The following is a 27,816-nucleotide window of genomic DNA, read 5'->3' as shown; positions in this document are numbered from 1 at the left end:
ACTTCATGTGCTTGTTTCCTTCCTGGCCACTCCCTGGGGAAGAATGCGGAGGTCCCTCAGAGACCACCCCTGCCCCCCAGCCTAGCCCGCTGAAGACCAAGCTCGTGAGTAGAATGAGGCCTTGGAGGCCCTGACACAGGCACGCACACCACTGACATGTCTTTAATCTGTTTATTGGGGCTTTAGAGAAATAGGGTCAGCGGGAAGGCTGTGGGGGGCCATGGGTTCAGTTGGCAGCCAGGATCTGCCGCACCCAGGGCATGAGCTTAGTGACGCGGGCGTACACGCCAGGGCTGGAGGTGGAGCAGGTGCCGCTGCCCCAGGACACGATGCCCACCAGGGTCCAGGCTCCATCCTTCTGGCAGACCAGGGGGCCACCAGAGTCACCCTGTGGGAGAGGGATAAGAGTGCTTGGATCTGGCAGCTCACGTGGCCCTGGATGCCATCCCAGAGCCCAGTCTAGGACTTGACAGCCTTCAGTAGAAGCTCAGCGCGGGGCCATGGGGGGGATTAGGAAAAAAATATTAGCAATTACTGTGGTCTGTGCCCTGGAAATCAGGGTCACCCCTGAAGTGGGGTCCTATGGTAAAGCTTCCATAAAGCTAGTTTGAAAAATAGGAGCAAAGCATGGTGGTAAGTGAAGGGGCCACGCTGAGGGAGAAGGGTCCTCGGGAGCCCATCTGCAACCCCTGTCCTGCTGCCCAGGCTGAGCACTGTACAATTCCAGGAGGTGCATTTTGCTCAGATGGTGTTAGCAGTGAAATTTTGCCATCTGGAAACTGACACCAGAGTCTCTCCTGGCACCTGTCCGCTGAGGACATGGGTGATCTCCAGGGCCGTATCCTCCTCACTACTCTGGCAGGGTTGCCTAAGGAGAGAGGGGCAGGCCCTAAAAAGAGCCCTGCCTGCTAGTTCGTCTCTTTCCTCTTTTGCCCAAGACCCTGGGCTTCTGCCTGAACCCACACCTTGCTGGGAGGGAAGGGGCACCAGCAGAGCCCAAGGGGCCATACCATGCAGGAGGAGACACCGCTGGCACCGGCGCACACCATGGTGTCAGTGATCTTGCTGCCCCAGTACTTCTGGCACTCAGGGTTGGACAGGAGGGGCAGGGCGGCCTGCTGCAGCTTCTCGGGGGTGTTGGCATCTGGAAGGGCAGATGGGTGGTGTCAGCAACCACAGCCCCGCCTACCTGGCCACCCCTGGCACGTGCCCACCCGCCTGCTGGCCACTCACTGGTGTGCTTGGTCAGGCCCCAGCCAGTGGTGGCGCACAGGGAGCCGGCGGGGAAGTCATCAGCGTCGTTGGGCAGGCACACGGGGGACACGGTCTGGGAGAAGCGGGCGGGGGTGGCCAGCTTCAGCAGGGTGATGTCGTTGCTGACGGTGAACATGTTGAACTTGGGGTTCTTGAAAACCTGGGGGGAAAGGTCGGACAGCTTCAGTTGGGGTCTGGGAGGCAACAGGCCGCGGGCAGGACCAGGACCGGGGCTGGCCCCCGCTGCCTCCTTGGCCAATGGCTGTTCGGCTCAAAGCTCTTTCACTGGCTGCAGGGACTGAGGCCCAAAGGCTGAGGTAGCCCTTTTCCCCTATCTGGAACCTTGTACACCCCACCTTCTGCTTTGCCTTATCATGGGGTGTTGGGGAAGAGCTGGGGTCCCCAGGCCTCTTGGTCCAGCCTATTAGGGCTGCACTCTCCCCAGAGCCGCCTTGCGGGGGTCTGTACCTCGATCCCGGGGCCATCGTACCTGGGCGATCTTCAGCACCTGGATGTTCTCAGCGTTGGAGCCCTGGTCAAACTCTCCGGCGACCACGAGGTGGGAGGTTCTAGAGGCCAGAGATAGGACAGGTTCCTGCTGTGAGGTGGGGCTGGGGCACGCGGGACTGCGGGCTGCTGAGGTGTGCGTGTGGGTGTGCAGGCTTGCACATGGCCCTCGTGCATGTGAGCACGCCTGTGGGGAATGGGCCCTCAGAACGGCACCTGGGGTGAGGGGTCATCACCTGCTGGGTGTTTCCTCCCCATCACCCAGGAGGACGGTGGGTGGCGTTTTCTACACTTTCCAAATAAGAAAACTGAGGAGCAAAAGAGTTAAAGGACTAGTCCTCAGTGTTGAGCGTCTCTCCCATCCCCAAGGGTTTCCTAGGGACCCCCAGGTCTCACCTGACACTGCAGTGGGCAGCGGTGACCACCCAGTTCTCGCTGATCAGGGAGCCCCCGCAGAAGTGGAAGCCGGTGCTGTCCTGGAGGAAGACGGGAGGGTCAGTGCTGGCCACCTGCCGGCTACACCCACCTGGATAGCAGCCCCTACCCAGCGAGCCTGTACCCCATGGACCCCACTCAGGCTCAGATCCCCCCTTACCTGCAGGGACACCTGCCAGGGCCAGGAGCCAGGGACGGCGTCCTCGCCATTGACGATCCTGGACAGGCCGCTCAGCACGGGGTGGATGGCGGGGACCCCGCAGCCTGGGGGTGGGCGTATGGGGTAAGAGGTGGAGGTCAAAGCTGGCTCTGGTGCCCCCCTACATGACCCCCCCAGAGTTCAGTGTGACGTGTGCTTCAGCCCAGACAATCCCAGAACACTGCAGTCAAGGCAGGATCGGGTCCAGAGAGTGGTCTGGAGGCTGAAGTCTGTGGATTTGAACCCCCCCATCACTGCCTAGAGTAACCACCCTGAGTCTCAGTTTCCCCATCAGCAAAATGGGGACCGTCCAGCCGCTAGCCTCACAGAGTTGCTGCAAGGATGCCAGACGAGTTAGCAGGCTAAGCAGGCACCCGGTCAGTCCCTGGCCTCTACCGAGCTTTCAGCGAGCACCATTTGAAAAATGCTGCCCACACGCTCGCCGTCTGAGCCTGCCGGGGAGCCACTGACCACTCAGAAAACTTCCTGGACACGTCTCCTCTGTGCTCTGCAGAGGGTGTGAGGCCTCTGGACAGTCCCAGGGAAGTCCACCTCCTCCCAGGGAGCCTCACTGCTGGTCTGGTCCAGTCCCCGCGGTGCCCCCCTTGCTGAGATGGGCTCCGTGAAGCACAGGAGGGAGAGACTCGCGTCGGCTCACACCACAGGCACAGCTGAGCGGGGGGCTGGGACCCCTTGCTGCCCTGCTGGCCTCGGCCAAGAGAGAAGGGGAGCCTGCCCTTCCCAGCCTCCCCGGCCAGGTACTCACCGAAAGCTGAGCCCAGGAGGGCGAAGCAGGAGAGGAGCCACAGGAAGGCCATGGTGCTGCACTCAGGGAGGTGTGTGTTGCCTACCTGGGGGCACCCCCTTATATTCCTGTACTCCAGGCTGTTATCTGGAGACCTTGAGGTGACAGTCCCTTTCCTGGGAATGTGCCCAACTGGCCAGGGTGTCCAGCACAGGGCTGGGACAGCAGCAGCTGTCACCATGGCTGAACTTGGAGTCAGGGTCAAGGGCAATGGTGGGGAGCAATCAAGGTGGCCCTTGACTCACAGCCAAGGGGAAGGGATTGGCACACTGGGGCTTCCTCTTCCAAGCCCGGTGGGTCGCAGCTAGGTCTGGGCAGGGTTTCAGGCACAGCCTGGTCTCGCATTTGGAGCACACTGGACAATAGTTGGTTTGTTGATGGTTCAACCCCCCTGGGCAGTGTGGTCCAGGAAGGGAGAGATGAGGGCCCAGCCCCTTCCCCAGGGGTCACGGCCCCTGGGATTGAACATGTGGCATCTGGGGCAAGACTGGGCCCATGGTCAGACCAGGGGGCTCCTACCACCTGCTACTGCCTCCCATGAGCCACTGGAGGACTAGACCCTTCCATCAAGCAGGAAGCAGGGCCCAGGGAGACCTGTTTCTGACTTGGGTGGGCAGAGAGGCCTTTTCCCAGCAGCTGGGAAACTGAGGAGGGAGAATTTTGAGGTTGAGGCTGCCAGATGCAAACAAGAGCTCCAGAATCCAGGAGGAAGAGAATATCCCCGCTTCTGAATTCCTGTTGCACAGATGACTGTAATGTAGCTCACAGCACCAAGCCGTTGTGGGCCCTTGGGCAAGTTACTTCTCTTCTCTGGTCTGCTTGTAAGTGGGTAGAGAGGGGCTGCCTAAAGAAGGGGTCCCACATTACCCAAGGGTGTGACCCCTGCTGAGCATGTAGGACCAAGCCTAACGCCATCCACCTGGTTGGCCCTTGTGCTTCTTGGATTGCGTGTCGGTGCCCTTTGCACATTCTAGAAGACTGTCTAATGAAAGGGAGGGGTGACCACAGCTTTTGGTGGGCGAGCAGGGCACAAAACAGTGTGCCAAGAGCAGCCCCATCTGTGAGGCCCTACTGTGTGCAAGTTCCTTTATCCTACCAACCAATGCTTACCAGCCTCCTAGGAGCAGAGGACTGAGCAGAGCTCATGGGAAAAGGAGTTTAAGGAACAATTTAAAAAACAAGTAAACTCCGTTACTAAGGTTATTGTGATTGTTATCAGTGGTAGCACCCCCCCCACCCCCACCATGGATGAAGAGGGCCTCTCTGAGGGGCCAGTAAGCCCAACCTAAGAGTTGGCCGAAGTGTGCCAGCCCGGCCTGGAGGGAACTGTATCCCAGGGCAACAGCGAAAGCCAAGGCCTGGGACTATGCCTGGGGGGCATTGGAGAACCTCGGGGTCAGAGGGGAGTGAGGCACCTAGAGTGCAGGGTGCAGAGGGACCAAGCAGGAGACCCCAGGACACAGGGCAGTCGGGCCAGCTGGGGATGACCACTCCCGGAGCAGCCGTGACTGCCCCAGGTGCGGTGCTGCTGGGACGGGATTGGTGGGGAGGCCGGGTGGGAAGGTCACGGGACGGCCTGAGCCAGGCTGGCATGGCCTTGGGAGCGGCTGCTGGCCCTGGCCCTGGCTGCCCCCGCCCTTGAGGCCTGGGAAGCCGGCAGCTGCAAGAGTGGGCAGAGGGGCGGGTCCTGCTGGGGCGGGACTGTGTGCTCCCGGGAACCTCCCTCCCCCCAAAAGGGGAAGGGACCCTGCTGGGGCCGGGGTCCCATGCTTCAGGGACCTCCCCGTGGGGATGGCGCACGGGGGATTGGTGGTGGGAGCCCTACGGGGACCACACCCGAGAGGGGAACGCAAACATTGTACAAAAATGAACAATGATGCAAAATACACATCAATAAATTATTAAAAAAATGTATATGAAAGAGGATTTTCCTGGCTTCCCCCTTTTTGCTAATCTTTCTAATCTCCTACCCTCACGTTCGGAAACCCTGGCTCTTCTCCTAGACCCTGGAGGCCGCCCTCGGCTCCAGCGGACTCCCAGGGAGAAGGTCCGCGGCTGCCAGTCGTCTGCCTTTGCAGAAGGTCGTCACTCCGCACGGCACCTCGCGGCATGGGGGTGGCACCTCACATGAAGCAGCACCAACTGGCACCTCACATGCTGAAGCCAGCCCAGGACAAGCTGGCCTCCATGAAGTAGATTCTGGAGCTGCAGCCCTCCCGGCGTGCGCGGGAAGGCTGTCTACGGCCGCTGTCTCCCGGGCAGCATGGATTTGGGGCCAGGGCTCTGCTGGGCACAGGAGGCCCCCGACCCGATCCCTCCCTGCCCAGTTACCTCCTGACATTTGGCCTAGGTGGGGGTTGTTGGGGTTGGGGCGCTGTCCAGGATGGAGGCCTTGGAGGGGTGTTGTGTGTGCGTGTGTCCCTCCACAGCACGCATCTCAGGCTCTTTCTCCAGCTAGAAGGACTCAGCCTCCTCAGTTGAAGGGGCTGCTCCCTTCAAAGTCTTGTCCTCTCCCATCAAATCCCAACCTTTTTTTTTTGAAAAATTTTTTTAAAAGATTTACTTATTTATTTATACATGCACTGGGTACAGTCAGAAGCGCAGGAAAGTGAGAGAATTCACCAGAGCCAGAGCGGGGAGCAGAGCAGGCAGAAGGACCGAAGTACACTGCTGAGGGGAGCAGCGGGCGGCAGGAGAGGTCTGCGCGCCATGCGGGACCCTCCTCCAGGGGCCCGGGAGCAGCTGGGGATTGAACCGGCGCTGCTGAGGCTGCAGGCAGCTTCGCACGCAACCCAGCGCTCAACTGCTGCGCCACCGGGGAGGCCCACAAATCCCAACCTTTAAAAAGAAAGGAAGGGAGGAAGGAAGGAGAGAGAGGGAAAGAAATTGATACACTCTATATATGGTGAAATGATCTTAAATGAAGAGATGGGATGAATTTGACATGTATAGTGTAACGACTACCCCCCCAACCTAGATACAGTTCATTCCTCGACCAGCCCAGAGAGTCCCCTCACGCCTCTGCCCAACTCCGCCTCCGCTGAGGCCACCGCCTCCCACTGTTCTGGATTCTTTCACCATAGATGAGTGTTGCCCGGTCTGGACACATGGCTGAGCCGTGCTGCGTTGTCTTTGTGTCTGGATCCTTCCACCTGCCCAAATGGCTTCCCACTCCCGTTCCCGTCTTAGCCGTGTGCTTCTTTTTGTTGCAGAGTGGGGTTTCATTTCCTAAGCGCCCCTGGTGTCAGCCACCCCTCCTCGCATTCTGCCTCTTCTCAGTCCTCACCTTTTTCTCCTGTAACGAGGTGACTCAGCCCTAAACACAGGCACACAGGACAGGTGGGTTTTTCTATTTTTCGATTACAGAATTTCATTTTGACTTTGAGCCTTTGTTCTGCCAGGATGCAGCATATCCCTGGCCATCCTCTGCTGGCAACGAGCTCACAAGTGGGCGGAGGAGCCGGCCTTTGGGCCTCCTCAGGTGTCTGCCTTGCTGGCTGAGGCCCCGAGCCCCCTGCTGCAGCTGGCCATTCTGTTCCCTGTCCTGAGGCCTCCCCAGGTCCAGGCCCCTTTCACAGTTACTTCTGCATCCTTGCAGGCATCTGGGGAACATCTGGCTGTTCCCTCTGCTATGCCAGACTGAGGGAGACTCTGGAAGTTCCAGCCTCCTTGTCTTCATAGGCCCTCTCTGCTGCTGGACCCCCCAGCAAGCAGGGAAGGGAGGCGCAGTTTCAAGGTTGGTCAGAGGCAGTAAAACAATGGCCCTCCCCCAAACCTGCTTGTTTTTCTGTTTTGTTTTGTTTTGTTTTGTTTTGTTTTTGTGGTTGTTGTTATTGTTGCCCTGCTGCCCAAGCCTGGTAGAGTAGGGGACAGATGGCCACAGGGAGGATCTCAATCAAATCTGTCATTAGTCTCCTTTCTCCTTTAGATCAGGGAATCTTTTTTTAAAAAAAAGATTTATTTTATTTATCTATGCATACAAGAACTGGGGTATAGGCCAGAGGTGCAGGGGTGGGTGAGGGAATTCACCAGAGTCAGAGTGTTGAGCAGAACAGGCAGACTGACTGAAATACACTGCTGAGGGGAGCAGCGGGTGAGACAGGAGAGGTCTGCTGCGCCATGTGGGTAGCTCCCTGGTTGGGGATTGAACTCATGCTTCAGTGGCTGCGGACAGCTTCATAGTGCTGAGACTTAACCCTTGCGCCACCAGGGAGGCCCTAGCTCAGGTCAGGGACTCTTAATATTATCTAGGGGAGAATATCAAGTTTTCAAACTGCCTGGTTGTTTATTGGTGGTGCGTTCAGTTGTGAGAAAGAGACCTAAAATGTACATCTTAAGCAAATCAAACATTTGTTTTTCTCATTTAACAAGAACTCTAGAAGGGGACAGTCGATGGCTGAAGTGCCATCTCACAATCTGTGGCATCTTCCTCATGGCCCCAAGATAGATGCTGAACCTCTAAGCATCACATCTGCATTCAGGTGGGACAGGAAAGGGGAGCGAAAAGTAAGGCAACATCAATGGAGTCTGTCCCATTTTTAAAAATCTTCCTGGTAGCCCCATCCTGTGACTCCTGCTTCTATCTCTTTATTTTATTTTTTTTAAGATTTATTTATTTATGCATACAAGAACTGGGGTACAGGCCAGAGGTGTAGGGGATGAGAGGATTCACCAGAGACAGTGGGGAACAGAACAGGCAGATTGACTGAAACACACTGCTGAGGGGAGCAGCAGGTAAGCCAGGAGAGGTCTGCTGTGCCATGTGGGTAGCTCCCTGGCTGGGGCTCAAACTCATGCTGCAGTGACTGCGGATAGCTTCATAGGTTGCGTCCCAACCCCTTGCGCCACCAGGGAGGCCCCTGCTTCTATCTCTTTTTTTTTTTTTTTTTTTTTAGAATATATTTTTTTTAATTTTTATTTTATAATCTTTTTTTTTTTTAATAGAGGCATGTTTTATTTATTTATTTGTTTGTTTGTTTTCATTTTATACATGCACTGGGTACAGTCAGAAGCGCGGGAGGGCGAGAGAATTCACCAGAGCCAGAGCGGGGAGCAGAGCAGGCAGAAGGACCGAAGTACACTGCTGAGGGGAGCAGCGGGCGGCAGGAGAGGTCTGAGCGCCATGTGGGACCCTCCTCTGGTGGCCGGGGAGCAGCCGGGGATGGAACCGGTGCCGCAGAGGCCGCGGGCAGCTTTGCAACCCAGCGCTCAACCGCTGCGCCACTGGGGAGGCCCCCTGCTTCTATCTCTTTAGACAGAACTGCGTCTCAAGGCCACTCCTCAAGGTGGTCAGCAAAGGAAGCACTTTGTGAGGTCTTCTCCACCCCAGACAGAATCAGGAAGGAAGAGGGGTAGGTAGCAGTAGGCCACCAGCACTGATTGCTACACCATGGAATCTTTATTTCATTTGGGACTGGAAAAAAGGAATCTGACATCTTTTCAATTAAAAAAACTATTTTAATGGCATAAGTCTTATATTTCAACTCCTTTAGGATTTAGGCATTTGAAATGGACAGCCTGGTACCTCTCCTATTCAAAAGCATTGCTTTCTGGTACAAATCAGGATCCCCACTTACCAGCTAGACAGAAAACTCGCTTGGACTTAAGGGGAGAAATAATTTCTTACAAAGCTGTGGGGCAGCCTGCACTGTGTTGGAGCAGTGACCTGGAAAAGCAGATGTGGGCGTCAGCAGCGAGGCACAAACACCACACCAAGTTCAGAACCTCCAAGCTGGGAACCCCCCCAAACATAGCCAGAGGCCTCACGGTGGGGGACTGGAGAGCATGGTAAAATAGCTTATCACCTATTTGGGCTCCCCCAACATGTGCCTGCCTATTGAGACATTTTATCAATTCGAGGCCAAATTGTTCTCACGTTTTCTTCCTGTCTCTGACAATCAGCCTGGGCTGCCAATCCAAGATGGCTACTTACAATAGGGGCAAGGTGGGTCTGAGTAGCCAGCAGGCGCCACAGCTCTCCAGGACTGGTGCTTCGAAGTGGCCCTCGAGGCCTTCACGGCGTCCGCCCCCTTGAGCTCTTCCTCCCTCTGTGCCTGCTCTGTAGGGCCTTGGAAGACTCGACCCCATGCCGTTTGTGGTGGCAGCCTCTGGAATTCCTGGTATTGGTAAATCACATTCCTTTTAAAAACTGTGGAAAATATTTACACCATCACATTTGACATTTTAACTGCTTTCAAGTGTGTCAAGTCAGTGGCATTCATTGCAGTCATGCTGTTGTGCAAACATCACCACTATTTCCAAAACATTCTCATCATTCCAGACAGAAACTCTGTACCCATCACTCCACATTTCCTACTCCTCCAACCCCTGCTAAGCCCTAATCCAATCCCCATCTCTATTTACCTATTATGGCTCTTTCCTATAAAAGGAGCTGTATGCTCTGTGGTTATTTGTACCGATCGTATTGTCACACCATCAGCACATCCTTTTTTTTTACAGCTGAGTTAATTCCGTGGTCTGGAGAGACCACATGCTGCATATCCATTCGTCTGTCAGTGGACACTTGTGCTGCTTCCATGTTTTAGCTACTGGGAATAATGTTGTTATGGACGTGGGTATACACATATTTCTTTGAGTTCTTGCGTTCAATTGTTTTTCAAAAGATTTATTTATGCATACAAGAACTGGGGTACAGGCCAGAGTTGTTGGTGGGGGGGGGGTGAGAGGATTCATCAGAGACAGAGTAGGGAACAGAACAGGCAGACTGACTGAAATACACTGCTGAGGGGAGCAGCGGGTGAGACAGGAGAGGCCTGCTGTGCCATGTGGGTACCTCCTTGGCTGGGGATGGAACTCGTGCTGCAGTGGTTGCGGCAAGCTTCATAGGTTGCATCTTAACCCCTTGCGTCACCAGGGAGGCTCTGTTTTCATTTCTTTTATGGTGAAAAAAGAATTAGCCAGTTGGTCTCAATTGAGAGAATCCCAATTTTGTTGGCAACACCCAGAGCATCACAGTCAGGAACTAGTCACACCCCTGACTTCTTCCATCAGGTCTGATAGGGGTGTTGACCTTGGCCCCGTCGGTGTCATAGAGCTTCTTCACAGGCTGTTGGAGCTGAAGCTTGTTGCCTTGACGTCCACCATGTATAGAAGTGTGGTGTCTTCCATCCTCCTCATGGCTGACTCGGTGGTCAGCAGGCTCTTGATGATGGCCTGGGGGTCAAGCTTCTTTCTCCCGGGGTGCTCTTCTAAGGATATTTGAGTTGCTGTCAGAGTCACAGTGTCTTGGGCTTCTGGAAGGTGGGAGACACATGGATCTTCTTTTTCTTGTGGCTGTGGATGCCTCTCAGCACAGCTTTCTTGGTCTCTAAAGCTTTGGTTTTGACTTTGGCTTTGGAACAGGCAAGTACTTCCTTCTTTACTTTCTGCACCATCTTCATGAAAAACCCTGCGTTCATTTCTTTGGGGTGTATACCCAGAAGTAGAATACTGAATTATGTGGCCATCTCTTTAATTTCTTGAGCAATTGCTCTACAGATGTCTGCATTAGGGGTCCCTGATGCTCAGTGTTGCCAACAATAGTGCATGTGGGTTTGATTTCTCTGAGCAGAAATCAATTTGGGAGGCACAGGGAATTTTCCCAACCTTGGTTTTTGTTTTTTTAAGACTAGACAGATACACAATCACACAGATTAGTAGGAAAGAAGGTCAAAATTAAGTAATACATGTAGGGAAAATTTATAGCAAACTGGGGATGTTGGTCTTGTGTTTAGGGACCTGGGGTGTCAAAGAGAGAAATCTGGAGCCTTCACATGACAGACAAGGAGGGGGTGAGCTCTTCCTTACTCTGAAGGTAGAGATGAGATTCTCAGAGAGAACATGTTCACCGATAAACCTGCAACTGGATGAGATCTCCCAAACTACCTTCTTCTAGGTCATAAAAGGGGGAGCAGTGATTGTTTCCTTAATTAGGGGAAGGGCAGAGGACCTGATCTCCTCTCTCATCAGCGTGGGGCAGAGGACTTGGGCAAGAAGGGAAGGGGTTCATTGCTCTTAGCTCACGATAACCTGCAGCCAGAGTGGGGCATCTTGAGCTCAGTTCTGAGAATCTTGGGGTGGTCTGTTTGGGACACCTCAATTCCCTTCCCGCTTGCTGTTTCTGATTTATATTAGCCACCTAATGGGGTTGAGGTTGTATTCCACGTGTTTTGATTTGCATTTCCCTAAAGAATGGCACTTTTGGTTATCTTCTCATGTACTTCTTGACCACTCGTCTGACGCACCAATATTTGTGATCACTGCTGATGCCCTAGGGGTTTCGTGCCTCAGCTCCAAGGCCTGTTTGTAGCTGCCCTTCTGCTCATGTGCCTAGTGTCCATGTGAGTAATTGTGATGCACTGAACAAGGCGGTGGTGGTGGCGCTGCTATCATCACATCCCCGGGCCCCGCTCCACTCCCTGCAGGCTCCAGACCACAGGCCTCCAGACTCCATCCCAGGGAGGCGCTTTCACAGCAGTCCCAGAGCCAGGGCTCTCAGGCTGCTGATCCTGCTCTGCAAAAGCCCCTGAGTCAAGGGAACACTAAAGGCTTGGTTCCCTGCTTGGAATGGGCAAAGGAGAAGGCATGGAAATGTTACTATTTCAATAACTTCTGTTGCCGGGAGTAGGGGTCCCTAATGCTCCAAGTCCAGCTATACTCAGCCAAACACCCCTGCGCGCCCATTGAGGCTGTGAAAATGTCCCAAAGCTTCAGAGGCTGGTGGCCCCCAGCTGCCATCCAGCCCTCTCTGTCCCCTGAAATGTGGCAGCCTGGGCTTTTTCCCACAGATGGGGTGAGGGCCCCGGAGCCTCTTCCCTCTTTAGAAAATATCCCCTAGGCTGAGAAAAGGTAACTTTAAAACAAAACTAAATTTACAAATCAAAGGGCAGCACAACTTTAACGCTAATGGAGTTCAAATCAGCTGTGTTCTTATTGAGCTCAGAAGTCGCCTGCTCACTCTGACCTGCTTCTCCCCAGGTGAGCACAGGCTGAGGCCTTGGAAGGAGATTCATTTCTCCCAAGGGGTCTCCCTCCAGGCCCCAGATATCACTGCAGCAGCCCCTCCCACTTTTGGGGACCTGTCACGTGATATTCTTACTTGGTTAGTGTCTCTATCATGGATGTGGATCCCGAGGGCAGGGATATGGGTGTCTGCGTTCTAGAAGGGGCCTGACCTGGGGAGAGAGTGTCCTGCTGATACAGTTAACAACTTTGTCTTTCCCCCATTCCTTGCAATTCCCCTTATTTAGCACTGACAGGATTGATGGCTTGTCTTCCCCATTTGTTGCAGCTCCCCCTCCCCTTCGTGGACCCCTACCCATCTCCCCCTGTATAAATACCCCTGCCCACTGCCAAAGAGCAGGACGGTGGTTTTTCGGACGTGAGTCTGCCGCCCTCCTCATTTGTCGACAAATAAAACCGCTTTCCTTTTCCTCAAACTCAGTTTCCTTTTATTGGCTGAGGGAAACTGAGGCCGGCGTTCGGTAACAATTTTGGCGAGCCAGCCAGGAGCTGGATGCCACCGGGCTCTCCCCATCCCAACTCTGACTTCCAACGGACGGAGCAGTTGGCCGCGGCAGCGCGCCAGGGCTTACCCGTTCATGCTGTCTGAGTGGGATTTGGGGCAACCTGGATGACATCCTGCTAGAAGGGGAGACCGTTTCCCTAGGAGGATAAGGGACAGTCCCAGCAGCTGCCGGAGCTTCATTTCCTCCGGGGAATCTCCCATTTCCTCTCTGGTGGGAAAGTGGTCCCCCTTTCTCTACTCTGGAGACTTTTGAGGAGAAGGAAACTGGACTAGGAGACCGCAGCTTTCTGGCTTTTGGGTAAGTTCCCCCGGCGTGCACGCCGAGACCTTTGCCTTCACACATTTGGGGGGAATCTGAGCCCCTCATAGAGGGAGTTCAGTTCCCCAGTTTGGGAGGGAGTCTATGAATCTCCCTCAATTTGGAGCGCTCTTTGGTGTGATAGGCCTGGTTGAGTGGGAATTGGGAAACGTTTGGTGTCTTTATTTTATATTTGTTTGATATTTGATATTTGGAGTTTCCCGTTTGTTATTTCTTTTAAAAAGCCAGAGATTTGAAATTATGGGAGGCGCCGTTTCTGTTCCACCTGAAAGCCCATTGGGTAAGATATTAACTGAATGGTCGACCTATAGTTATAAACCTATGACGAAAAGGAAAATGGTGTACTATTGTAATACTGCTTGGCCTATGTATTTGTTAGAATCTGAGGAAAGATGGCCTGTCAATGGATCCTTAAACTATTATACTATTTCACAATTAGAACTGTTCTGTCAGAGATCAGGGAAATGGGATGAAATTCCATTTGTTCAGGCATTCATGCAATTGCATATGAAAGAAAATAAGAAAGGGGGGGCGACTCTGATGATGCAAAGGAAAACTATTTATCAGGATAGTAAAACTCAGGAAGAAAAAACTGAGGAGGAGTTAAGGGATTTAACCTTAATGAATTCATGCCCCCCACCTTTTGAAGCGTTTCCACCGCCTCCACCACCAATATATCCTCCTTTACCTGAGGATGCCCACATGGCAGGGGGTACCCAACCTGAACCCCCTGACCATGGAACTGAGGCAGATAAGGTCTCCCCTTATAAGACTAGGACAGGAACACAATTTGGCCAGGGAGCCTCTGCAGCCGGAGTAGGGCAATTTCCATTGCGTCAATACCCCATAGGAGGATTGAATAATGAAGGGCAGCCAGCTGGGTTTTATTGGACCTACAGTCCCTTTTCAACTTCAGATCTCTTAAATTGGAAGAGCTCTAACCCAGCCTATAGGGATGACCCACAGAAAATGACTGAACTATTCACCACGATTTTTGCAACCCACCGCCCTACATGGGCAGATATCCAGACGTTGCTAAGTATTTTGCTGACAGCAGATGAACGCCGGCTGGTAATAGAAAAAGCAAAGGAGGAAGCCCAGAGTCTCCATAGCGAGGACCCTAACCAGACTCCAGAGCCACTGGCTGCTGTTCCTATGGCAGAACCAGATTGGGATCCAAATACTAATGCAGGTCAAGCTAAAATAAACCACTATCGGAAATGCATCCTGGCAGGCCTGAGAAGAGGCGTACCTAAACAGAAAAGTCTAAACAAAGTCCAGGAAATTCAGCAGAAAGCAAATGAGGATCCTTCTGAATTTCTAGAGTGCATTTATCAGGCATATAGGAAATATACTGATGCTGATCCAGAGGCCCCAGAGAATTCGCGCATGGTTAACATGACTTTCATCGGGCAAAGCGCCCCAGACATCCGTCTTAAACTACAACGCGTAGATGGAGCAATAGGTATGAATTCCTCTCAGCTGGTGGATATTGCATTCAAGGTATATAATGCTCGTGAAGAGCAGAGGCAAAAGCCTGTGCGCGTTTTGTTTGCCACCACAGCACAACCACGCTCACAGTTTGCAGGGCGAAGAGGGGGAATGAAGGGAAGACAGGGGCTCTTAGACACACAGTGTGCCTACTGCAGGGAGGATGGCCACTGGAAAAGAGAATGTCCAAAATTAAGAGGAACTTGGAAAAGCAGAAAGGGAACATTAGACAGACAAATGGTCGTGTATGCTCCTGATTCAGGAGACGATTAGAGGGGCCCGGGACTCCATATGGAAGTGGCAGCTTCTATTCCTATTTCCCCACAAGAGCCCCGGGTAAAACTGACAGTGGGGAACAGATTAATTGATTTTCTGGTGGACACTGGAGCTACTTACTCAGTTCTTAATTCCAAATTGGTTCCACTTAGTGAAAAAACTGTAGCGGTGGTTGGAGTTACTGGCCAAGTACAGCAACAGCCTCTCTTACAACCATTGGAGTGTCACATGGGAGAAAAGCGCATGAAACATAAATTTCTCTATATGCCTGACTGCCCAATCCCACTCTTGGGACGAGACCTGTTATGTAAGTTAAATGCTCAAATTTCCTTCTCACCAAAAGAACAACAGCTTCATCTACAAGTACCTTCAGAGAATGCTTTACACCTTCAAACCTTGCTGATTGGTGAAGAAAAAGATGCAGAACCTATCCCATCAGAAGTCTGCGAAAAAGTGAGTAGCTCCGTATGGGCAGACGGGATTCCAGGACGAGCAATAAATGTAACTCCCATAAAAATTAGACTGAAGGAGAAAACTTCCTATCCTCATAAAAAACAGTATCCTTTGAAAAAGGAAGCATTAAAAGGAATCCAACCAATATTGACTCGATTCCTAGACCATGGGCTTATTCGCCCTTGTAGGTCACCATACAACACCCCCATTCTGCCAGTAAAGAAACCTCACTCTGAGGAGTATCGGTTTGTACAAGATTTGAGGGCAGTAAATGAAGTGGTCCAAGACCTTCATCCCACTGTACCCAACCCTTACACTTTACTAACTGCACTCCCTAGTGACTATGAATGGTTTTCAGTGCTAGACCTGAAGGATGCCTTCTTTTGTATTCCTTTGGAAAGAGAATCTCAATTAATTTTTGCTTTCGAGTGGCAAGATCCTGAAACTCGAATAATCTCCCAGTATTGTTGGACTGTGCTTCCCCAAGGATTCAAGAATTCCCCCACAATTTTTAGTGAATGTTTGGCCAAAGACTTAAAAAACATTCATTTTAATGAAGGTATCCTGTTACAATATGTGGATGATTTACTTGTTGCCAGTCCATCCCAAGAATCATGCCTGGCCAATACAATACTTCTCCTAAATCATCTGGCCCACTGTGGATATAAAGTGTCAAGGCAAAAAGCCCAGATTGGAAAACAACAAGTGACTTATCTAGGATTCCAGATTAGCAAAGGAACCCGCAGTTTAATGACTGACCGGAAGCAGGCTATTCTAAACCTAAAAGCCCCCCACAACCGGAGGCAGTTGAGGGGATTCCTCGGAATGGCAGGTTTTTGCCGTATCTGGATTCCAAACTTTGGACTTATGGCAAAACCGTTGTATGAAGCTTTAAAGGGAGCCGATACTGAACCCCTAGCGTGGACCACCCAATGTCAACATTCTTTTGAGGAACTAAAACAAAAACTAATGACAGCTCCTGCTTTGGGACTGCCTGACTTGCAAAAGGAGTTTGAGTTATTTGTCCATGAAAAACAAGGAGTTAGTCTCGGTGTACTAATCCAGAGGTTGGGCACGACACCACGCCCAGTAGCTTACCTCTCAAAACAGCTGGAACCCACTGTGAAAGGGTGGCCTCCCTGCCTCCGAGCTGTGGCAGCAACTTGTGACCTATTGCAAGAAGCTGAGAAGTTTACACTGGGACAGCCCACAGTAGTACATGTCCCTCACCAAGTACTGACCTTACTAGAGCAGAAAGGAGGTTACTGGCTTACTGCGGGACGGATGGGAAGGTACCAGGCCATCCTTTTGGATAATCCTAATGTTAAATTAAGGATCGTATCCTCCCTTAACCCTGCCACTTTACTACCATTTGAGGAAGGTGGAAGCCTGGAGCATGATTGCCTAGAAGTACTTGAGACTGTTTTTTCTAGTAGGATGGACTTAATTGATAGACCCCTCCCAAACCCTGACTGGGAATTGTTTACTGATGGAAGCAGCTATGTGGAAGGAGGGGTGAGAAAAGCCGGCTATGCTGTAGTAGAGGGGCAACGAATAATTGAAGCAGCTGCTCTCCCAGCTAACACTTCAGCCCAGAAAGCAGAGCTCATAGCCCTCACCAGAGCTCTGCAATTGTCTGCCAATAAGGTGGTAAACATCTATACGGATTCCAAGTATGCCTTTATGATAGTACACGCACATGGTGCTATATGGAAGGAGAGAGGGTTATTAACCTCTGGAAATAAAGAAATTAAGTATGCCACTGAGATTTTAGCTCTATTACAGGCTGTAAGTGAGCCAAAGCAAATTGCCATTATGCACTGCCCCGGACATCAGAAAGCAACATCAGAAGTGGCAAAGGGAAACCGGGTAGCAGACCTGGCTGCAAAAAGAGCTTCGAAGGGCAATTGTTTCCTTGGAGCCCTCATTCCCCAGTTAGATTTAACCCCTTATCGTCCAGTCTATTCAGAAGAAGATAAGAAAAAGGCCACAGAATGGGGCTTTGTAGAAGAAGATAAGGAAACAGGGTGGAAGAAAAACGTCCATGGTCTGATCCTGCTGCCTCAGACATTGGTATGGCCGGTAATAAAACATCTGCATGAAAGCACTCATTATGGCCGAGATGCTCTAATGAACTTTGTGAGGCCTCATTTAAGGGGCCCCGAACTTTCACGCATTGTTCAAAAGGTGACTAAAAACTGTATACTGTGTGCCCGCAACAACCCAAAAACAGACAGACGACCTACTGGGCAAGGAGTGCAACATGTAGGAGACAGCCCCTTTGATGACTGGCAAGTAGATTTCACACAAATGCCTCGCACTACGGAAAATTTTAAATACCTGCTTGTTTATGTAGATACTTTTTCTGGGTGGGTGGAAGCTTTTCCAACCCGAACTGAAAAGTCCTCTGAAGTAACGAGAACATTGTTAAAGGAACTCATCCCTCGATTTGGACTCCCTTCTTCCATACAAAGTGACAATGGAGCTTCTTTTATATCTGAAGTAGTCCAGCAAGTAAGTCAGGCTCTCCAACTGACATGGCGGCTCCACACTTCCTGGAGACCAGAATCCACTGGAAAAACGGAAAAAATGAACCACACTCTTAAAAAGACCCTTGCTAAACTGTGTCAGGAAACAAGTTTAAAATGGGATAAGGTATTGCCTATTGCCCTACTACGAATAAGGGTGGCTCCCCGAAGTGGGCTTGGGTTAAGCCCTTATGAAATTGTTTTTGGGAGACCTTTTCTGGCCCCAGAAAAAAGATGTAGTAATTTAGCTCTGACTGGAGAAGCTAAAATTAAACAATATGTAATGCAGATAAATCAACTTTTAACCACCATACATGAGTTTGCTTTTTCCAGGTCTTCACCACGACTGGAGACTCCGCTTCACCCTTTTAAGCCAGGAGACCAAGTGCTCCTGAAAGTTTGGAGGGAACGCGGACCGGATCAACAACTAGCTGAAACTAGGAAGGGCCCGTATGAAGTGTTGCTAAGCACACACACAGCCCTAAAGTTGGCCGGACAAAAGGCTTGGGTACATCACACCCGAGTTAAACAGTGCCCACCAGCACACATAGGAGTAACTCCTCGGTGGACATGCGAACCTGTGGAGGATTTAAAATATCTGTTTAAAAAATCATGATGTTTCTCTTTCTCTATATGTTTTTATTTCCTTCCTTTATGTCACTTGCTTGGAAAGAAAATGCCCTTGTAAAAATTACTCAAACCCTCGCCTCTGCTACGCAATCTGTTAACTGTTGGATTTGTCTCCCCAGGGCTAAGACTGCTTTGGATCATGGAGATCCTCTTGTGCACCCGATAAAGAACTTTTCTCACATACCTGATGGTAGATGGGTAAATACCAGAGACCCTCAGCTGCGTACAGTACTATACCGAGTTCGTATAGCACATTTTCCAGGGGAAAATGTCTCAAATATTCCTTGTATTTCCCTCCCATTGTCCCCTGGAGAACTGGTGGAGATAGAGATAAAAGGAAAACCTACTGGTATCCGAACCCCTGGTTTTTATAACATGACATCACCTCATCCTGAGGGCCAATTACCGGTATGTTCCCAACGAAGTGTTATATACAATGTTATTAAAAATTCAGATGTACGTGATTTACTACGAGACCGCCCTTGGGAAGAAAGAGTAGGATTTATAGTTGGAACCATTTTCCTGTCAACTACAAATCATAACTTAGTGTACTGTGCCCCTGTGGGCTACATTTTTGTCTGTAAGTTTGAAGATAAGCCATGGGCCACTGAATGCCTCACCCGCACAACAAATCACACTCAGTGTTTGTTGGGTGTGTTAATAACTCCTTTCTCTATTCATTCCTTAAACGAAAGCCAACATTGGGCAAGCTCACTTAAACTATACACTCGACTGACCCGTGACTTGCCAGGAGGACTGCCTGATGGGGATGAATACTTTTTTGGATATACTTTGTTACCTTGGTGGGGGGTGGCTACACATCAACATGTGCTCCGGAATTTGTCTAAAACCCTCACTACTATAGCTAATGAAACTGCCAACGCTCTAGCCAAATTACAACTCTCTCTTAACTCTCTAGCAAAAGTAGTATTGGACAATCGTTTGGCTCTAGATTACATCCTGGCTGAGCAGGGTGGAGTCTGTGTCATTGCAAACACATCTTGCTGTGTATACATCAACACTTCTAACCAGGTAGAAACCAGTATTGAAGAGATCCGTCACCAAGCTACGTGGCTACAACAAACTCTTAATCACCATACATCCATGTTAGATGGAATGGAACAGGGATTTACAAATGGTCTGTCTGATTTGTTCTCTTGGATCCCAGCAGGTATTCGGTCTATTTTATCGTCTCTGTTGCATTTGGGTCTCTCTCTCTTATTAATAGGAATCGTGGGATACCTGATACTTCGACTCCTTACAGGCTGTGTTCCCTATTGCTGCAGTACTGCCACAAAGGCCTTAACTTTACGCCAGCAGCTGTGGCATCAACAAGTGCAGGCCTTCCATAAAAAACAACCCAACGACGACCCTGTTCAGCAGGAAGCAGCCAGAAGATACTACGCCCCATTTCCCCATAGAAATGGAAGGTTATAATTGAGAGTGGGGATTATGATACAGTTAACAACTTTGTCTTTCCCCCATTCCTTGCAATTCCCCTTATTTAGCACTGACAGGATTGATGGCTTGTCTTCCCCATTTGTTGCAGCTCCCCCTCCCCTTCGTGGACCCCTACCCATCTCCCCCTGTATAAATACCCCTGCCCACTGCCAAAGAGCAGGACGGTGGTTTTTCGGACGTGAGTCTGCCGCCCTCCTCATTTGTCGACAAATAAAACCGCTTTCCTTTTCCTCAAACTCAGTTTCCTTTTATTGGCTGAGGGAAACTGAGGCCGGCGCCCTTAGGGCAGGTGTCCCCCGCATCCCCTGCACATATGCCTATACCTGGCCTTCCTGTGCTCTCCTCCGTGCTCCTGACATCAGCCCTTAGCGTTCTGTGTCCTCAGTGGGCCACTTATGGGGTGGACCAAACCTCATTTAACAAACAAACAAAAAAACTAAGTTTAAGCAAAGGTAACTTCCTTAAAAAGTGTGAATCATCACAGAAAAAAGAATTTGGTTGAGCCCAAGGTGATAAGTATGGACCTCGGGTGCCCTGAGGCTGCTTGAATAGGCCAGTTCTGAGGCCCATCCCAAGAGGAAGCAGAGCCTTTTCCTTGATTCCTGGATTTCCCTTGCTTCAGGGAGTTCCTCTGAGCAGGTAGAGAAGCAGCCTGAATTCCTGCGCTCTGGGCATGCAGTAAAATTCAGTCCTGGGTGCTAAGCTTTGGGTGCCCCAGAATACCTAGGTGAGGCTCCCTTGTAGATGAGTCTTTGCTGAGCACCTGCTGCTCCCATGATGGACCCAGGGCCTCCCGGGCCCACAGCTGGGTGTTTTCCTTGTTGCCAAGGCCGATGGGTGATGGCAGGCCTGGCAGCTGCCTTTTTCCCAAGGGTTGGGGTGTCCTAGGCTGAGAGCCAAGCCAGGCAGGACTTGGCAGCCCCTAATCACCTAATGTCCCTCAATGATAACAAGGGGGCTCACCTTCAGGGCAGGGAAGGTCCCAAAGAGCTGGGAGGGGCCTAGGGCCCCAAGGGCCTTAAAAGGGAACCCAGAGCAGACAGCACCACGCTGCCCTGACAGCAGCACCATGGCCTTCCTCTGAAAAAAAGTTGAAATTAAGTCACAACTGGTTTACAAGTTCCCAAGAATTAATGGTTGGGGAATCAGGCATCAAATTCTGTGATGCTAAGACAGGGTAACCAGTCCAGACGCCTTCTGATGCAGGAACCCCGCCCACCTAAGGGACTTGAGTCTGATCAAGTCTCAATGTGCAAATGCAAAATCCCACAAAAAAACAGCACAGGAGGGAACTGAAAGGACAGTGGTGCAGGCCTGTTGCCCTGGAAGGAAGCTTCCCAGATGCACAGTTCAGAGTGAGTGAGCAGGACCTGGGCAGAGGCAGAAAGGGTGGGGACTGCATGGATGGTCTGGGGTGGGGGGTGCAGGGGGCGCAAGGCAGAGGAAGGTGCTAGAGCATGTGGGGAGGGACAAGCCTGCCTGGGTGACCCTCTTGGTCCCAGGGCCCACCCTGCTGGGTGGAGGACAGCATGGCTTGGCTGGAGCACTCCTGCCCCCCACAAAGCTCCTTGGGCCAAGCCCCCTTGCCCAAACAAGAAGAAACCAGGCTGAGATGTGAGGCTGCAGCAGGTGGTCCTGGACTCCAGCCCAGGGGTCTCCTGAGCAGGGAGGCCCAGACCCAAAGGCCTCAGCAACCTGAGCAACAGGGGGTGCTGGGGCTCTACAGCCTGGAAAGGGAGGACCACGCCAACGCCTGGTGGGTGACAGGGACACTGCAGCCACCGCCCCCAGGTCACAGACACACGAGCAGTCAGGGCTTCTGTACAGAGGTTTTTATTGGGACACCAGGGAGTAGAATGGGAGGAGAGATGGCTTAGTTGTTGGCAGCCAGGATCTCCTCCACCCAGGGCATGAGCTCAGTGACGCGGGTGTACACAGCGGGGGTGGAGGTGGAGCACACGGCGCTGCCGAAGGACACGATGCCCACCAGGGTCCAGGCTCCATCCTTCTGGCAGACCAGGGGGCCGCCAGAGTCGCCCTGTGGGAGGAGAGAGGATCTGTTTGCAAGTCTCAAAACGGTGCTGGCACACGAGTGTGTCCCCCCAGGCTGAACACAGGTGTTGCTCCCAAATAATAGGGGGCAGAGTGGACCCAGAAATTTCCTTCTGGTCAGCTGGCAGCCAACTCTGCCTCTGACTCCTGAGGGACCTAGGAGTGTCATCTGCAGAGGGGCTGGAAGCATCCAACTGGGTGCACCTGGATGACAGCAAACACCCCTTGGGGAGGAAGCCCCCCCATGACTGAGCAGAACAAGCCGTCTGCTGCGCAGCTATCACTGCTGGTCCTGGCAGCCCCGAGCGCCGGGCACGGGGTGAGGGGAGATGGGCCACGGAGCCAGCAGGGGCCCTCCAGCCTGCCGAGGTGGGGCGCACCAGGGAGGAGCCGGCGAGCGGGAAGCCGTACCATGCAGGAGGAGACGCCGCTGGCACCAGCGCACACCATCCCGTTGGTGATCCTGTTGCCCCAGAACTTCTTGCACTCCTCGTTGGACAGGAGGGGCAGGGCGGCCTGCTGCAGCTTCTCGGGGGTCTTGTTGGCTGAAGGGACAGGGGAGCCAGGTGGAGATCACGCCTCTCCTCCTCCCGGCCACCCCGAGGGAGGAGACCAGGGCCCTGGAGGCCGCCCCCGCCTGGAGCGCCTCTTCCTCCAGGCCGCCAGGGCCTTGAGCCCCACGTCTCCTGAGGCCTGAGAAGCCTCAGGGGAAAGTCATCCGTCGGATGCCCCCCGCAGGCCGGGCTGACTTGGCTCCAAGGGCAGGACCAGCCGGGTCGCCCTGGCCTGGGCGGAAGGACTCGGGGTGACGGAGGAGACCGTCGGGCAGGGCCAGCCCCGGGGAGGGGCTCCCGGCTGGACTCTCAGGGCCCTGAACCCACTCTGGACGCCTGACCCCAGTCAAGTCCGGAGGGCGGCCGCACCCCCCACTCGGGACGGGGACCATCCAGGCTGTCGGGGGCCCTGGGCACAGCCCACAGGGGGTGCGTGGAGACCTGGGCTGCGTCTTCAGCAACGGACAATTCGAGGACCTCAACGCCCTCGTGTCCATGTGTGTGTCCTGAAGGGGGTTGCCCATGAAGACGCGTCGCGTCGATGACACCGCTCGGATGTGGACAAAGCCCAAAAGCAGAGAGAGCCCGAAGGGTCCCGGGGCTGTTGCGGCCGCCTGCCACCTGCCACCTGCCGCCTGCCACCTGCCACCTGCCACCCGCCACCCGCCACCTGCCACCCGCCACCTGCCACCCGCCGCGGCCAGGGCCGCTCACCATTGTACTGGGTCTTGCCCCAGCCGGTGGTGGCGCACAGGGAGCCGGCGGGGAAGTCATCCTGAGCGCTGGGCAGGCACACGGGGGACACGGTCTGGGAGAAGCGCGCGGGGGTGGCCAGCTTCACCAGGGTGATGTCGTTGCGGATGGTCAGCATGTTGAACTTGGGGTTCTTGAAAACCTGTGGGGACGGCCGGGACGCGGAGGAGAGGCCGGGGGCGCGTCAGGCACGGGCAGGGGTCGAGGGAACACGCGTCTCCCCGGCCCTGTCCTGGGCAGAGACCAGGCCAGGCACTCTCGGCGGCCCAGAGCCCGCACTGCCGTCCCTCAAGACCCCCAGCGCCTTCTCCCTTCTCCCGCCTCGCTTCCCCGGCCCGGCCCTGGGGCCGGTCTGGCCGGGTCTGGCGTACCTGGGCGATCTCCAGGACCTGCACGTTCTCCGCGTCGGAGCCCTGGTCAAACTCCCCGGCCACAACGCGGTGGGCGGTGCTGGAAGAGGCAGGAGGGTCAGGAAGGAAGGAAGGAAGATGGTCACTGCCTCCTCCCACCTGGACCCTTCCTGTGCCTCACCTGACACTGCAGTGGGCAGCGGTGACCACCCAGTTCTCGCTGATCAGGGAGCCTCCGCAGAAGTGGAAGCCGTTGGTGTACTGGGGGAAGACCGCAGGGTCAGCGCTGGCCGTGCCGGCCACCCCCGCCCGGGCAGCGGCCCCTACCCAGCGAGGCTGCACCCCCCGGGACCCCACTCAGGCTCAGATCCCCCCTTACCTGCAGGGACACCTGCCAGGGCCAGGAGCCAGGGACGGCGTCCTCGCCATTGACGATCCTGGACAGGCCGCTCAGCACGGGGTGGATGGCGGGGACCCCGCAGCCTGGGGGGCGAGGACAGCGAGAGGACGGAGGTCCGGTCACTCGCCAGAGACCTGGTTTCCACCTCATGCAACCTCCCCACTGCCACCCCCTCCTGCCCAGCAAACCTTTCTTGCACCCCAACCTGTAGGCCCGAGGACCCCACAGCCCCAGCAGCTGTCCTGTCACCCTCCCAGGGATGCAGAGGGACAGGCGGCTCCATGCGGGTCTCCCTGCCCAGAGGAGCAGACACAGGCTGAGGAATCAGGCCTCCCTGCCGCTTCTTCCCTGCTGGGGACCTCAGGCCCCTCTGGCGCTCCAGGCTCCTGTCCCCGCGCAGAGGGGAACAGACACGGCTGCCCTCACAGGCAATGCCCGCCAGGCAGACTGGTGGGGCCAGTGGGTGTGGAGTTAAAACCACAGAAGCCGAGTCCATGGGGAATTGTCCCGCGGACGCTTTCCTGAGCAAAGTGTGACGCGGACCTGTGGGCACTGCTGGGCTGTCTATTCTGGATCCAGGACTCTTCCGCTTCAAGTTTCACTTTCTACATCACTCAAGAGAAATAACACTTTGAGGGCCTCCCCGGTGGCGCAGCGGTTGAGCGCTGGGCTGGGAAGCTGCCCGCAGCCGCTGCAGCGCCAGTTCGATCCCCGGCCACTGGGAGAGGGTCCCACATGGCGCGCAGACCTCTCCTGCCGCCCGCTGCTCCCCTCAGCAGTGTATCTCGTCAGTCTGCCTGCTCTGCTCCCCGCTCTGGCTCTGGTGAATCCTCTCACCCTCTCATGCTTCTGACTGTACCCAGTGCTTGTATAAATAAATGAATAAATCTTAAAAAAAAAAAGAAAGAAAGAACACTTTGACTCCACACCATAAAAAGGCGCATGAGGAAAGAGAAAACCAAGCCGAGGATTTGTCCAGAACAAGGAGGACACACAGGGCCCTTGACGTGTGTGCAGGACAGTTTGCTGGGTCAGGACACGGGACCCTCAGCAGCTCCCAGGGGTGTGAGAACGTGGAAACACTCAGTGGGTTTTCTAAGTACGTAGTAAATGTGTAAAATTTGCCCGGAGATGCCATGCGGCGAGCGCAGAATTCTTCCGAGGAAAGGAACAAAGAAAAGGGGAATGGCTGGACCCATTTTCGGTTTTTAAAAGAAATCCTCACAGCACATCTGCAGACAGGTCACATTTGCTACATCCTGTGGTGGACACGTGGATGTGGTCTTCTTCGTCTTATGTTTTTAATCGGAACCTGAATGCACAGCAAGTGCCCGGCACTAACTAGACTTCCCGGGGGAGGTCACGGACGCCTCTGGCCCGCACACCCTCTCTGGACCCACTGCCCACCTGGGCCACGGCCGGGGCCTCAGACCTCAGCGGGCCCAGGTGATTCTTTCCCACACACTGGTCTGAGGGCTCAGGAAGCCCCAGAAGGGCCCGCTTGCTCTTTGCCACTTTCTAGTGAGACAGGGCAAGCTAGGGTTATTAGGCAGTTTTAGGGATAGTGCAGGTGGGGACCTCTGAAAAATTTAGGGAGGCTTCAGAGATCAGGACAAGCAAGGGAAAGTAACCCATTCCACTAGAAAAAACAAACATGCCAGGACCAAGGACAACATTGTTAATGCTGGTCCTGGTTTCCTTCAGGTGGTAAAGGGAGGCGGAGATTGGAGAGATGGAGAGTGGTTTAATTTATGGTCACATTAGAAGGGCAGCTGTTTAACTTCAATGCAGGGATGCCCATCCAGAAGACTGGGCCATAAATTTAAAGATGCAACAAATGGGGAAAGAGAAAGCTGTTGGATAAGGAATGTGAAGATCCCCACTCAGTAGCAAATTGAGTGAGACAGCCGAGAACTGACCAATCAAAGAGACTGGGGCAGCTTTAGAATAATGAGGGAAAAAAGGTCTATATTCCCTAAGACACGACTCTACTTTGGCTTCCTTGCCCCTCCCAGGCCTGGTTCCCTGGCCTGGGAGTCCCACTTTATTTCTGCTCTTTTTCTCCTCAATAAACTTTTTCTTCTAAACAAACCTGCCTTTGCTCGCTTGCTTGCCTGAGCGTCTGCGAAGTTCCTGCTGCGGCTTCGTGAGACACCAACCCGTGGGGGTCTAGTGGCCGGGGCTCAGCGCTGCCCTGCAGCCTGGAATCCGATCCCTGCTGGGAGACTAGGCCTGACAATTCCGGCATCACTAGGTTGCCTGTCTGGGTCTGAGGTCCAAGGGTGCAGGGAAAGGGTGCTCAGAGCCCCCCGCCTAGGGATACCAGCCTCCCTGGGGCTCACCCCACACAGACCCCTGAGGTCCTTCTGAAAGCACCTGGGTGCTGAGCCCCTAGGAGCTCAGGAACTTCCTCCCAGGTGCTGGCTCAGATGCCCACACTCACCGAAGGAGGCACCGATGAGGGCGAAGCAGGAGACAAGCCAGAGGAAGGCCATGGTGCTGCTGTCAGGACAGTGTGGTGCTGCCTGCTCTGGGGCCCCTTTTAAGGCCCTTGGGAGCCCCAGGCCCCTCCCGGCTCTTTGGGACCTTCCCTGACCTGAAGGTGAGCCCCCTTGTTGTCACTGAGGGACCTTGGGTGATTAGGGGCTGCCAAGCCCTGCCCGGCCTGGCTCTCAGCCTAGGACACCCCAACCCTTGGGAAAAAGGCAGCTGCCAGGCCCGCCGTCACCCATGAGCCTTGGCAACCCCTAGGGGAAAGCACCCAGCTGTGGGCCCCGGAGGCCCTTGGACCATCATGGGGGTGGTAGGTGCTCAGCACAGACTCATCTACAGGGAGCCTCACCCAGGTGTTCTGGGCACCCAGAGCTCAGCACCCAGGGCTCAATTTCACCACAGACCCCAGAGCCCAGGGCTTCAGGCTGCTTCTAATCTGCTCAGGGAAACCCCCTTCAGCAAGGGGGATCCAGGAAACAAGGAAAAGGCTCTGCTCCCTCTTGGGATGGGCCTCATCACCTTGGGCTCAACCAAATTTGCTTCCAGCCTGTGTCATCCAGGGAGCCCCAGTGCAGCCCCAGGGGAGGGCGGGCCTCAGGGACACAGAGATGAGCACCCCCAGGGGGGAATTGAAACAGGGGGAGCTGTCAGCTGAGGGAGGGTGAGTCACAGCAGAGCTAGGCGCCAGAGCAGAGGAGGGGCAGAGCCTGCCAATGGGCAATCATGGATCAAAATCAGTTGTCGCTCAGGCGAAATACGTTAGCTGTAAGAGCAAGTTCAACAAGGAAGGCCAGGGTGTTGGTGAAGTCAACAGAGGGATCCTTTTCTAAACATTCCCAAAGCTCCTCAAAAACGCTAACCTCAGGCCTCCTGCTGGCCTACAGGTTATGTCTCTGGGCTGTCCTAGCTGAGGCCTGGTGAGAGGGAAACTGCAGATTTTCAGGCCAGGTCTCCCAGCCAGGGATGGATCCCAGGCTGCAGGGGCAGCCTCCAGCCCCGGCCACTAGACCAGCCCGGGCTGGGGTCTCATGCAGCCGCTGGGAGATCTTCGCTGACGCTCAGGCAAGCAAGCGCAGAGGCGGAATGTTTAGAGAAAGAAAAAGTTTATTGAGGAGAAAAAGAACAGAAATAAAGTGTGGCTCCCAGGCCATTGGAACCAGGCCAGGGAGGGGTAAGGGAGCGGAAGCGGAGTCTTGCCTCGGGGAATACAGACGTTCTTTCGCTTATTATTGTGAAGCCCCACCAGGCCCCTTGTGATTGGTTAGTTCCCTGTGGTCTCACTCACTGCCTCAGTGTCTCTGTGCCCAGAACCAAGTCTCTGTGTCCCAGC

The 27,816-nt window shown here is 53.7% G+C and overlaps 1 protein-coding gene across 3 annotated transcripts; it reads right to left on the bottom strand.

Moving 5' to 3' along the window:
- Positions 1–226: 226 nt before the first annotated feature.
- LOC311185827 (chymotrypsinogen 2) lies at positions 227–26,488 on the bottom strand (the record flags this gene model as incomplete). 3 transcript variants are annotated; one of them, XM_084256648.1, is made up of 7 exons in its annotated part: positions 227–388; positions 1,011–1,144; positions 1,234–1,414; positions 1,745–1,823; positions 2,158–2,237; positions 2,357–2,460; positions 26,437–26,488. In XM_084256648.1, the coding sequence occupies 7 exons, from the start codon at positions 26,486–26,488 to the stop codon at positions 227–229; spliced, it is 792 nt and encodes a 263-aa protein (XP_084112774.1). The 3 variants fall into 3 exon arrangements, with proteins under 3 accessions (XP_084112774.1, XP_084112773.1, XP_084112775.1); XM_084256647.1 differs by lacking the exon at positions 26,437–26,488 and adding an exon at positions 3,162–3,213; XM_084256649.1 differs by lacking the exons at positions 227–388; positions 1,011–1,144; positions 1,234–1,414; ... (1 more) ...; positions 2,158–2,237; positions 2,357–2,460 and adding exons at positions 21,801–21,922; positions 23,205–23,385; positions 23,615–23,693; positions 23,775–23,854; positions 23,973–24,076.
- Between the last annotated feature and the right edge of the window lie 1,328 nt (positions 26,489–27,816).

Source organism: Talpa europaea (genome assembly GCF_964194135.1).
Source record: "Talpa europaea genome assembly, chromosome: 16".
Lineage (NCBI taxonomy): Eukaryota > Metazoa > Chordata > Mammalia > Eulipotyphla > Talpidae > Talpa > Talpa europaea.
Note: the sequence above shows the minus strand (reverse complement) of the source record. Positions and strands in the feature narration are given on the sequence as shown.